The 13,108-nt window shown below is 41.0% G+C and overlaps 1 protein-coding gene and 1 long non-coding RNA gene across 25 annotated transcripts in view; both read right to left on the reverse strand.

Moving 5' to 3' along the window:
* Window positions 1–13,108, reverse strand: part of ARPP21 (cAMP regulated phosphoprotein 21) — a 249,595-nt gene that overhangs the window by 61,314 nt on the left and 175,173 nt on the right. For 19 of the 24 annotated variants that reach the window (XM_083468009.1, XM_083468020.1, XM_083468021.1 and 16 more), the window contains 2 exons: window positions 12,987–13,040; window positions 9,429–9,661 (listed from right to left, as the gene is read on the reverse strand). In XM_083468009.1, the coding sequence (XP_083324135.1) occupies window positions 9,429–9,661; window positions 12,987–13,040 (287 nt within the window). The remainder of the gene's footprint in view (window positions 1–9,428; window positions 9,662–12,986; window positions 13,041–13,108) is intronic. The other 5 variants (XM_083468012.1, XM_083468015.1, XM_083468011.1 and 2 more) reach the window with 1 other exon arrangement.
* Window positions 715–4,705, reverse strand: LOC310690098. The gene is made up of 3 exons (XR_014517898.1): window positions 3,724–4,705; window positions 2,038–3,403; window positions 715–1,786 (listed from the first exon to the last, which is right to left on the reverse strand). It is a non-coding gene; the product is annotated as an uncharacterized lncRNA (long non-coding RNA).

Raw genomic sequence — 13,108 nt, forward strand, 5'->3', positions numbered from 1 at the left:
GGGGCGGAACCAATTTTTTTTAAGCTCTCATTAATGCTCCCACCCCATGGATGCAAACATTGCAGCTGTATAGCTGCATTACATTGACATCATTTTAACTGAATATTTTGATGATGTCATACATTGCAGGAGTGCAGCCCAAGTGATTTGTTAAATTATTAACTTTCCCAGCCTCGGTATTGATTTATAGCTTTAATAATGCATCCTTCCATATCCATTATAGCTCACAATATGCGAGCAACAAGGTAGTATATTATTGGCAAGGGATAAACTATGCTTTTAAATTAAAATGGATTTTTTGGGGGGGTCAGCACAACAACATGTGATTAAAGTGTAAAGGGAGGTTAGTAATAACATTTAGAGATGCTCAGCTAATTGTGGTGACTGAGTACTGTCATATCACTAGAGTTCTTTGTCGTTTGCTTTGTGGGGACCAACACTGTAGTAAATGAACGTGGTGGACTAATTCAGAACATTCAGGATGATGAATGCCATATAGGAGGACCCAAGGGCCATAATTGCTGTTGGCCAACTTTCTGAGGGCCGTATGGCCAACGTGAAAGTGAACATAACCCAGGTTTGAGCACAGAAATATGCATGGATGTAGGCAGACCTACACAGGGAGTTAGAGATGCACACAAACAGGCAGACAGACAAACAGACAGACACACACACACACACACACACACACACACACAGGCATACAGACCCCAGCTCCATTGTCAATCTGTGCCCATCAGTAGAGGAGAGGGGTGGGAATCATCCTTCCCATCACAGTACTGAGCTTGGCAGAGAAGTTATTCTCCCCCTAGCCTCTGATTATTTTGAAAAAGTGCCTTTTATCTCATGCATTCTGCTAGTGGAAGAGAATAAAAGTGCCCAGGAAAGCAGAATATGCTCACTCTTTCCTCTCCCTGGAACACTCCAATCTTCAAGCCTTGATGGCATACAAGGAGGAGGATTTTGCTGAGCGTTGGAGAGCTACTTCATGGGCATCAGGTTCACCACATCCTGCTGTATAATTTACACATTTTTTTTTAGAAAGAGTGCACCAGAGCGAAATCTTAATGTATTTGTCTGCAATGAAATAATTCAGTCAACTTCCAATGCCTGTAAATTATCATAATCTTCAGCCAACTGTTCTTCTTGGAAGTGTTTTTTCTTGTTATCATCTGGAGTGTAAGAACTGATCTAGCTAAAGAAAATATGCATAGGGTGGCTAGGCATCTGGCTTTGTGCAGCTGCTACTGATATATGCAATTTAACATGGGTATCGGCTATGTTCCATTCTAACAGCTGAGATTCCTGAATTGCAAGGGTTTGGGCTAGCTGACCCTTGGGTCCCTTCTAACTCTACAATTCTATGATTCTATCGCCCTATACCTATTTTAAAGATACAAGGTTTCAAACAAAACCTCATCTGGTAGCCTCAGGAAACATCAATAAGAGACAAGGGGACATCATGACAAGCAACTATATTCTTTTGCAGGAAATATCATAGGAAAAAAAATAGTTACTTCAAAATATAAATCACACTACTTCAGGAGAATAACAGGGAAAAGTTATCATGAGTTGACTCTTTCCTGTTAAAAGAGACTGCATAGACTTAGCACTTTTCCTTTAAGATGTCTAAAGTATTTGTTTTATGAGGAGTCTTACAAATATATATTATAAATAAATTAGTCTCCTTAAAATGAATTGATCTATAAGAACTAGCACACATGAAGTATACAAGTGTCTATAGGTGTGCAGGGAACTGATGTAATCAGCAGTTGAATTGTTCTACCTTTCTAAATAAAAAAATTCCTTCCAGTAGCACCTTAAAGACCAACTAAGTTAGTTCTTGGTATGAGCTTTTGTGTGCATGCACACTTCTTCAGATACCTGAAGAATCATATACCAGATATCTGAAGAAGTGTGCATGCACACGAAAGCTCATACCAAGAACTAACTTAGTTGGTCTTTAAGGTGCTACTGGAAGGAATTTTTTTATTTTGACTATGGCAGACCAACACGGCTACCTATCTACTACTCTACCTTTCTAAATCATCCATAATCAGTAGACTCTTGTGACGAATCAGTTACAGACTTGCACTTCTTTAGAGTGCAGGCGAGGAATTGGTGGTTTGAATGTTCTTCCACATCAATAACTCTCTGCACATACCTAGGTAACCTGTCACGCTGGAATGGGAACCCTTTTTATATGCGGAAGCCTTTTTCATTCAATCCTCCCCTCACCTACAGCCTGAAGTGATACAATCTTGAAACAGATAATTTATGCTTGTCTACAGAAAAAACTTGAGGCTCTTTGTCAGTGACCACAAATAGATGCTTTTACTGGAAGCGACTTAGCCTTTCACTACTAGAGCCAAGCAATCTCAAAAGCAGCAATAAGGATAATCCTCTGCATGACTAAACTCTACTGAATTCAGTGGGATTTAGTCCCAGGTAAATGTGGATTGCAGCCTGTGTTTACCAGGGCTATGTTAGCTATCACAAAATTAAACATAATTCTCAAAGACCAGTAGGTTAAATATGACAAAGGGTACTGTGATAGGTGATTTTTATGGCAGGGGTTCCCAAACCGTGGTCCACGAATCATCAGTGGTCCATCAGCTTCATTTGGATGGTCTGTGACATGTCTGTGGATTTGTGGTTGAAGATGGGAGATGAAACATCCATTGCAGTAAATATCCCTACGGATTTCAATTGCTACAGCAAGGAGGGAAATCTGTAAGTGGTCTGCCAAGACCCTCAGCAAAAGTTTGGGAACCAGTTTTATGTTCCTGGAAACTGATAATGAATGCTTGCCATACGTAAACAGAAAACCAGATTGACTTCTTAACTTGTCTACCATCTGAACTACTAGACAGTTACAAACAGAAGACAAGTATTGGTGTTTGCTGGATGACAGAGTTTTACCCCATGAACCCCACTTATAAACTTTTCCTGCACTATCAAGAATGTTGCAGTATGCCGTAGCAGGGACACACTTTCTTTGAGCGTTCAGACTAAAGGTCCATCTAGCCGAGCCTTCTGTTTATGACAGAATGCCTCTTCCAAGTTTGCAGGCAAGGGATGAAGCCAAGAATCTACAGCCACCCCCTGTTGTTTGTTTCCAGCACTTGATATGCAGGAGTTTGCAACCTCTAAATAGGAAGGTTCCATTCAGCTGCCATGGACCTATTTTACATGCACGTGTGTAATCCAGGGTTGGGGAACCTGGAGCCCTCCATATCCCTTTGGGCTACAACTTCCACCATCCCTGACTCTGGCTCATGCTGGCTGGAGTTAAAGTCCAATGACATCTGCAATGCCACAGATTCTTCCATCCCTGGTCCATTCCCTTTCAATGACATCAGTATTTTTAAGAATTTAAACATCTGAACAGTCCCTATATAACCTATATAACCTATATAACCTATATAATGAACAAAGACAGTGGATTCTTATCTCATTATACATGACTAAGCCATTTTTCACCTTCTCATCCCTTGCCTTTTCCTGTAAGACCTATTGCAGTCGTTAAGAGTCGTCAATAGGCTCAACCACCCTTCTGAGTAATACCCCTCCCCACCTTCTCACTATATAGAAGGATCTGGCAACTTCTGGTTCAGTGTATCTGAAGAAGTGTGCATGCACACGAAAGCTCATACCAAGAACTAACTTAGTTGGTCTTTAAGGTGCTACTGGAAGGAATTTTTTTTATTTCCCCTATATAACCTGAAAGACATGTGCCTTCACCTACAGGCTTTGATTACTGCAGAGAAGCATGAAGTAGAATTTGGGGCAGAGTGTGTATTTATCATTACTACTACTACTATTATTATTATTGCTTTGAATAATCCTCCTCCTGGTTCAGCAATCCCTTCTGAATCCATTCCCCACAGCCGTATTTCTCCTGGCTTCCCCAGGCTGACTGACAGCTTCACTTTATGTTCTGGCGTTGGAAACTACGAGCTTGTTTTGACAACCAGTCTTGCTCCCCCCCCTTCCTGACCCTTTCATTGAGTTACTGCAGCTCCCCCCCCCCCATGTTCTGGGTCTTGACAAGCTTTCAAAATTTAAAGGGAGGGGAGCACTCAACATTTCTAATCACCCTGCAATGGAGAGGATATTATCACTGAAGTGGTTTTAAATGTGTCATAAGAGATTTCATTTGGAGGTTGGGCGAATACCTAGGGTAGATAAACTTGAATTATTGGTGCTCCTCGTGTATTTTTCTTCTTCTTGGGAGGGTTGATGTATAATTTTAGCAACCAAAATGTTATGCAAGTTTTAAGATCCTTTAATGTGTGAAGTCTGGATGCAGGTAAGCCAGGGGAGTGAAAGGAAGGGCTGGGAGGAATGGAGTGGTCGGGCTGACTTATTTCCCACTCCCAATCCTCCCTCTTTTGCCATTAAGTCACTGCAGCTGAATAGAATGCTTTTTCCTTGAGCATCTATGTGAACTAAGACCTATGTTTAGATCCACATCTGCTCACTCCACCCTTCATCCTGCTTCTACCCATCTTCTGCACATAAAAACCCATGCGCCATGCCCATCCCTCTGCAGAGAGAACGGGTCGTTGGTTTTTTGTTTGCATTTTTATTAAAGATTTTCTTGGTTTACAAAAGTATGTGCAATGTCTCTCTCTCTCTCTCTTTTCAAGTAACATTTTTTTACAGATCAGTTTCATTTGTTGAGACATTAGGAAGAAAAGGGGGAAAGAGATGGAGAGGGGAAAGGTGAGTGGGGGTGGGGTCGGTGGCAATATTTCTATTTTACTTAATATATGTGGGGTTTTGTGTCAGCGTCGCTTGTGCAGGTTCTCTTCTATTCATTTGTGTTCCATTGGTGGTGAGAGAGGTTGGGGTTGGCCTAGGGTGTGGTTGTTTGTTTGTGATTGGCTGTGGTGATCTTTGTTTTCACGTGTGAGTGGGGTGGGTGAGTGTTTTGGATCAGGTTAGGAGTATTAGAGGGGAGGAGGATGTGGAGCTGTTAAATCTGAAAGATCCTGTGAGTGGTTCAACATTAATCTGCATCTTAGGCCCCAGTTGGTTAAATGTTTGGCTAGCCTAATGGGCACTTTGACCATAGTTTCCCGTATTTTATATAAGCTACCTAGAATACTCTTGCTTAGGTCAGATATAAATGTATAAATCAAATTTAAAATGATATTAAGGATTTTCTTTAGCCTTTTGCATAGTTAATAGCTAAATATGTTTCTTCAGAGGGTATTAATGGCTAGAAGATACCCTATCTGCCGGAGTGTGAGCTGGAAGGAAATCATTTGGAAGTTAAAATGGAATAGATGTCTGAGTTATTGCAGCTAGATTTCAAGAAGAGCCTTGTGGTTGGGGGCTCCAAGGATATGCTGCTATTTTGGAGGGAAATGTAGCAATATAGGTGCTTGCCTGCTTCCTTTTGTTCAACTTGCAAAAAGGGACATCTTATAAATTTCTATTCTTCAATGTGTCAAGAGGGAAGTCTTCCAACACTAGAAGAGTTCCTGTTTCGGGCTGGAGAAAAAGAGCAACACCTGGCTTCAGAGATTAGAACCGACAGCAGAAGCCCATAAACTATACCTAAATGCAAGAAAATATTTGGTAATAAGATGGAAGCTGAGAAAGCAAGAACCCCCTACTTCACCCACATGTGGCTAAGTACAGACCTGGACAAGGCAAAGTTGTATGCACAGGCAGCCCTTAGGACACATGGAAAAGTGGGCAGTTCCACTTTAATCAATTTCAGCAATGCTTTAAGTTATAAATTCTTTGATTTTTGATTCTGAAATGTAATGAAATATAGAAAACTTAATAAAAATTATATTTTAAAAAAAGGAAAAGTGGGAAGTTCCTTTTCCCTTCCCTATCTCTAGAGAGCAGTCCCTATCTCTGGGGTGCAGAAAAGTATATTCATTTCATAGGACTGGTAAAACCAGGACACATCTTAAAAGTATCAGAAACTTACTGCAGAATTCTGTATTCAAAAGTCACATCATTAAATCCTCCTTTTAATGATCATTCTATGATTCTGTGTGGATCAAAGCTCATGATGCAGTCCTACAAATCACTTCTAGAGATAACCTCCTGCAGCTTCCCTTACAAAGGGAGCAGAAACTCTGTGATGAGGGCTTTCCACTGATACTGTCTCAAACCATGCAAAAATGGAAGTCACTCCAGCTTGCATCCCTTGGAACCTAGATTGGAATTTTGGAGTAGACCTCAAGCCTAACAAGCTAAGCTTCGACCCATAAGGCAGGGATCCCAATTCCTTGATGTCACAGACTGCCTTCTGGACAAAAGGGCAGGAATAAACACAATACTAAAAGGGTTCCTAAAATTTCCAGTATGTATGCATTATTTGCTAGACTTCCATTCTACCTTTCCTCCAATATCAAGCCCAAGGTGGCATACAAAAGAAGAAAGAAAGAAAGAAAGAAAGAAAGAAAGAAAGAAAGAAAGAAAGAAAGAAGGAAATTCTTCAACCAAGCTCTTGGAGAAACAACAAAAAGTGTTTACTTGTTTCTTAAGTAACAAGAAAAGAGATGCTATAAAATGCTGCTCTTGGAACTTCCTGTCAATCCTGAAAGTCGGGAATGTGAATGAATGTCAGTGATGGATGATGCTACATCACTACTATTAATAATGTCTTTTGAAAGTAAAGTAATTCTAAGTGTGAACCTACGGATCGATAACTTGTTAGAATTCACTGTGCTGCTGCATCTAAAGCACAGAACATTATCAGAACTTGTATAAGGTAGTCAACATTTTCAGAAATTTAATTTTAGTTAGCTTCTAAAACCTGAAGAATGTTACTTTTATTATTATATCAATATTTTTTTAAAAAAGACGATGTACTTTATTTAAAAAAATGCACCATGTGGCTGGTTGGCATAGCTTTTATACCAAGCTAATAACTTGGATCATGAATGACTGTGCAAAGCCCATTCAAAAAGTGTAACCTGCTCTTCCACTCCAAATATTAGTGATTCAGTCACTACAGGGAAAGTTAACTGAATGATCAGCGGGGTTTTTTAGGAACGTTCACCTCAACTTTTCCTGGATGTGCAAAGAGAAAAAGAAAGAAAAGCTGGACTTCTCACACTAGCAGTTCATATCTGGATGAAAAACAATGGTGTTTTATTCTATCACACCATACTTACATCAAGGAGCAGCTGATTGCTACAAGTTTTAAGGCTCCCTAACTTTCAGAAAACTGAACATGCACTGAGGAGTCTGGTTAATATTTTCTGCTGTCTCTGCTGCCAGCCTAAGGTTGGAATCTTGGGCCTTATGTTGTATGAGGTCAAAGAGGGAGTATTTATTTCCCCCTTCAAACTCTTATAAAAAGCAGAGGTTATGGCCAGGACAGGCCTCAGATTTGGATATGGCATGGGCTGGCCAGTGGCTTTGCCAACAGCCCACTGCCAACTGAGAAGATCTCTCATTTCTTAATGGGAAAAGTAATTGGCAACTGTTGAAATGAAGTGGGAAAAGGGAGATCACCCTAGAAGCAGCTGTGATGTTGCAGGAACCTCTGTGATCACCTCTCATTTCCTAGGGGGAGTGGTGCAGCAGGGAGAGTGGAAAGCTCATTTGTCCCTCATTTGATGGGGACATCTGGAAAAGGGCCTCTGAAGATGACTCCAGGTATAAGAGGAGGCAGCACTTCTGACCCTACAAATATTCAGGGACTTAAAGGACACCTGTTTCATTGCAAGGGGCTCAAGGATGATCTCCTGCTGAAATGTGCGCGGGAGAAAGCAGGGGAGCGATTCTTTCATGCTTGTTTTGCCCCACCAGCACTGTTAGGGCTAAAAATTGTGTGCGCAACAATTGTGGGGTGTATGTGTGAAAGGATGGAGTGTAACTGCACTATAAAGGAGCTACAAACACCCTGTGCTCAAGGGCCCGTAAAACCCTGCACCAAGCCTGCTTGCGAAGGTCATTAGGTTAGGGCACTGGCATCAGCCCTGATGGTTGCAAAGCATGGACACACCATAAGATGAGAAGAGGCAGCGATTCCAGAGATAAAATTGCATATTAATGAAGCTTAATTAACTTTGCTTGGTTCCCACAGGTTCCCCCACAAAGGAATGAGATCCTCTGTATTCCACTTATGACCCAGAACATTTGGTTGAAAAAGAGGCAGGTGGGGGAACTAATGCGTTTCTTCCAGCTTATGGACCTATGAGCAAAAACTCATTTTTAGATTCTCCTGTGTTGCATTTGAACTCGTGGGAGTTCAGCTGATTGCTCCCTTGTATCATAAGATGATCTACATATCTCAGTGGACACTCTTCTTCCACCCAATTTACTGACAGCTCTCCACTGAACAAATAACCAAATCTGAAGCATAGTAAAGAACATACTGCAATATGTCGGAGTTTAGTGAGCTATTGCTAACAAAGGTTTGGAAAACCAAGTTTAAGTTTGTGTCCGTACAGCTCTCAGAAAGTGAAAAGCAGTAAATGCTAAAATCAATTTGTAGGCATGGCATTATTAAGGATGACATCCTATAAGAGTATTCTTATAAGCACAAACCTTCAGCCTATACATGCCCTTCCATCCCACAACTGTAGATTTCGTTTGACCTGAGGGCCACTGAATCCTGAACTTAAGCATCTTGTAGAAAAGTATTAAAACATATCTATTATATCTGGCTTTGGGCAGCTGAGGCTAAAGAGGTAAAGCTGTGGTGTATTCTTTGTATACAATGTACAAGAAGAACAGATTTAATTCCAATTTAATATGTATTTCCTTTAAGATCATATGTTTAATAGCACATGTAACATTGCAGCTAAAGAAGCCTCTTTGCTTCCCGTGTACAAAATTAGTAGATCCATCTCCAAATCACAGCCAGAGTTAAAATCAAAACTACGCTTTCTTTTTATTTGTGCTTCCAAAATGAGAAATTAAAACAACATGCCAACACTGAGTGCACATTGCATGCATCCCATTTCACATAGAGTTTGGATTTGATATACCGCTTTATCACTACCCTAAGGAGTCTCAAAGCGGCTAACATTCTCCTTTCCCTTCCTCCCCCACAACAAACACTCTGTGAGGTGAGTGGGGCTGAGAGACTTCAAAGAAGTGTGACTGGCCCAAGGTCACCCAGCAGCTGCATGTGGAGGAGCGGGGAAGCGAACCCGGTTCACCAGACTACAAGTCCACCGCTCTTAACCACTACACCACACTGGCTCTCATGGAAAGAGACTAATGGAACCTGTATGTTTTGTGCCCTTTTTGGCCAGGTTTCTTAAATCCATTTTACCCACTAATTATAAAAACCCTGGAGAAGTTGGCATTGCACCCACGAATGAAGGTGAAAGACGCAGCGCTAGCATATTTACTGCAGCCAGCTCAGATGCAGAACCGTCATGCAGAACACCCATCCTCTTAGCAGAGAAGCCTTCTGACAAACCCAATACAGTACTAGCTACCTGTTTTAGACAGTTTGCCGGTACTCCTGTTGCTTGATGAGCTGTCTCCTCTCGTCAGAACAGTGATTCCACCAAAACTTGCTGTCTTTGTTATGGCTGGCTTCAAATTGCGATTGGAGCTGTCTGAGTCCGTGCTGCTCCAGGGCCTCTGGTAGTCTGCCCATTTTAGCTCATTATCAGTACTGCTTTGCCGGCTGCCAGATGTCTTCCCCGTACTATCCCTGTTACCCCTACCGTGCAAAAGTGGGGAGGGGAGATACAAAAACAAATGGATCAGGCCAGAATCCATTTCTGCTCAAGCCGCAGCAAATCTGAAAGAGATTTGAGGTTGGGACACACATGAGAATACACACGAGCAAAAAAGTCAGGATATTTATTGAGTGATTGGTGGGCTGTTGCAAAGGGCCGCTGGGCTGCGTTCAGCAGAGGGATAACAAGAAGTGCAAGAGGAAAAGTAGGTCAACATTTTATCTTTGCCTTTGCTGTTGTGCATGCTTTAGCAAGAAGCCCAACAAACTTCTTTGCCGAGTTTGAACTGCAAGAGCAAATCTGAGGGCACAAAACCATTTATGCTGAAAGAACGGCAGGATGAGATGTTTTGAACTGCAACTCCCAGTCAACATGGCCAGTGATTTGGGAGGATGGGAGTTGTGGTCCACAGCATCTGGAGAGCACCACATTCCTCTGATAGATATAAAAAAATAGTTGCATCTTCACTCTCTTTGCACAATTTAGAAGCCTATAGAATTAACACTGTGTTCTGCATTTCAGAATCACCATGTTAACAGCTAACAACACAACCATGCAATCAGAGAGGCAGGCCTCTTTTTTTACAGGTGTACTTTACACTTCCCTGTAGTTTGACACTTCTCCCACGAAACCTACTTTCACTTCGGTTTCAATTAATTCAAGTTCCACATACAGTCAAAAGCCCTTGCAAGAAATAATACACACAGCAGTGATAGTCCACCTCTGTACCTGAGTGCTACATTTCACTGCTAGACACCCCTAAAACCTTCCTTCCATCCTCATCTTTGTTGTCAAAAACTGCCATTCTGAGGGCCAAACGAGTTGAACCATTAAATGTGTGAATGCATTTAACGTGCTTTGTTGTTGTTTTTTAAAAATAGTAACTATTGTGGGGAGGTAATGTGGCATATTGGGTGGGGAAGGGTATTTAACCGCTTTCTAGGTGCAGTAATTCAAATAAAATGTTTCCCCTAAAGCTACTATTTGCCCCACTTTGGTGGGAAACACAGCTCTGAGTGGAGGACATTGCATGGGAGGTCAAAGTTAAATGCCCTTTCTTGTCCGCTGCAGTCCTGCTCGGTCCCTCAGTACAGACACCAGACACGTTAAATGTATTCACACATTTTACGTACTTCTATGTTTGTCCTGGGCCAAATTGGAATTTTTCAAATATATCTTTTTTCAACTCCTTTCAGGCTATTTCACCACACACTTGTACTGAGCCCTTCAGTGGCTCTCTCTTCTTCTATAGCCCATCAAATAGATTCTTGCTGTAATCTTAAACCTCTTAATTTTGCTTTGCTATAATTATCCTTTCTTATTAAACTTTGAGTTGCCCTTTGCTCTTACCCTCTTCAGTAACCTGCCTATTTATCCACTCCTCACATAATTGCCTCGCTGTACAGGCCTCATGTGCTCTGTACAACTTCTACGAACATTCCCTTCGTCTATTCATATTTCATAGTGTGACACTTATGACAATGCTCCTGGAACTCAAGCATCTATTAGTATTTCTCTGAGCTCTTAATATAGAAGTTGTTTTCTTGAATCGTTTGTGAAGAAATCAGCAAAATATGCTCATTGAATGCAAACGGTGACTAAGTATACGGTATTGTATCCAGTACCAAACCCTCCACAAAATAGGGAGTGTGCCATTTCTCAAATTGTTACCGGGAACTTCACACTTACACATTAGAAAACAAAACTACACCCTTACCTTCTAATAGGCATATCCAGTAAACGTTACAGTTCACCACATGTAGCTGAGGCTTACATTTCTGTACAGTGTTTGCTGTTTTTCAATTTGAGGCACAGAGAAGGAGACTGAATATCATATGCGCCAAGTACATTCAACTCACTCAACTTAAAATAGGACCCTTTACCTCTAAAACATAATAATTAAAACTATTTTCTTCTTAAGGGTCTCACATTTGTTGCTGCCACATGCTAGCAGCAGAAGGTGCATCTCAAATCAGAGGAGAGCAGTTTTTTTTAAATTCAGCATTGCAGTGTAATTGCCTTTTAAATACTCAGGGAAGCCTGGCTACAATTTTCCTTTTGTTAAGCACACAAATCTAGATCCAGAGAGCCATCCCACGTACATGAGGTTCCAGTGTACACAAAGAGCTCCTGTACGCATTAAGGCTGGATGATATATAATTCAAAACTGGTTTGAAGTCCATATTGTGATATTGGTTTCATAATTGTTTATCTGGCAATATATTGTGAATCATGTTGTGTGCACGCACTATGCAAAAATCACAATGTGGGGAAAACCATGAAGCCACCCAGTGCTTCTACATAGCTCCATCTTTATTTCAGACATGTGATATATCGGTATATCGTGATGTTTAGCTGGTGATATATCACAATGTTAAAAACCAACCCTAGCATGCACAAGTGCTTCCCCACCACTACTGCAGACTGTTGTATGCATCTCAGTGTTCCAACAGATGTGAAGGTTGAAGAGCAAACCCACTGCTTCCATGAGCTACCTGTGTAGAAAGTGCTTTCTAAATACAGTGGTACCTTGGTTTAAGAAGAGCTTAGTTTATGAACAACTTGGATTAAGAATGCTGCAAACCCGGAAACAGGTGTTTTGGTTTGTGAACTTTGCCTTGGAAGCAGAACATGATGAGTGTGTTCCATTTGTAAACTGAGTCCCCCGCTGCTATGGGAAAGCACGCCTTGCTTTAAGAACACTTTGGCTTAAGAATGGACTTCCAGAACAGATTAAGTTTGTAAACCAAGGTACCACTGTATTAAAAATACTAAACATAAACAATTAAAAACGGGGTAGAAGGGGGTGCAGATATGAAATCAGCACAAATCCTGGCCTGTTTCCTCTGATTTCACCAACATATTTGGAGATTTCAATAACAGATGCTGAAATTTCATGTCACCATGGTGAAATGACTCCCTAGCTACTTCTAAAACTAAAGCCTTCTCTTCCCTTTGTCCTGCCATGATCCCTAAAGTCAACTGACAGTCTCAACCACAACTGGGTAAACTATCTATGTACTAGATCCATATATAAAAAATCAACTGTGTGACTCTGTCCCTTTGGAGACTAATTTAAGACTCAATCTTGAGACGCTTCTGAAAGCTTTGCTGGATATGACGTTTCCAGGAGAGGAGTGGGGTGTGGTGTGGAGGATCAGTTTGGGATCTTCTGAAGATTATCTGAATATTTTCAATGGTTTCATTTAGGTTTTGTTAATGCCATAGCCCACTCTGAGGTCAAAGCTAAACATTTAAACAGTACAAAATTACAAATATATCTTTAATGATCTGTATCGTGCATACCTGAAGAGCTGCCTTTTCTTAAGGGTTTCATTGCATATGCTATCCTCCAAGAGCCTGATGAAAATGAAAAGGAAGGAAACACATTTAAAAACAGGGCATTTTAAAAACTTGGATTTAACTCG

This window comes from Podarcis liolepis (genome assembly GCF_965112155.1).
Source record: "Podarcis liolepis genome assembly, chromosome: 12".
NCBI lineage: Eukaryota > Metazoa > Chordata > Lepidosauria > Squamata > Lacertidae > Podarcis > Podarcis liolepis.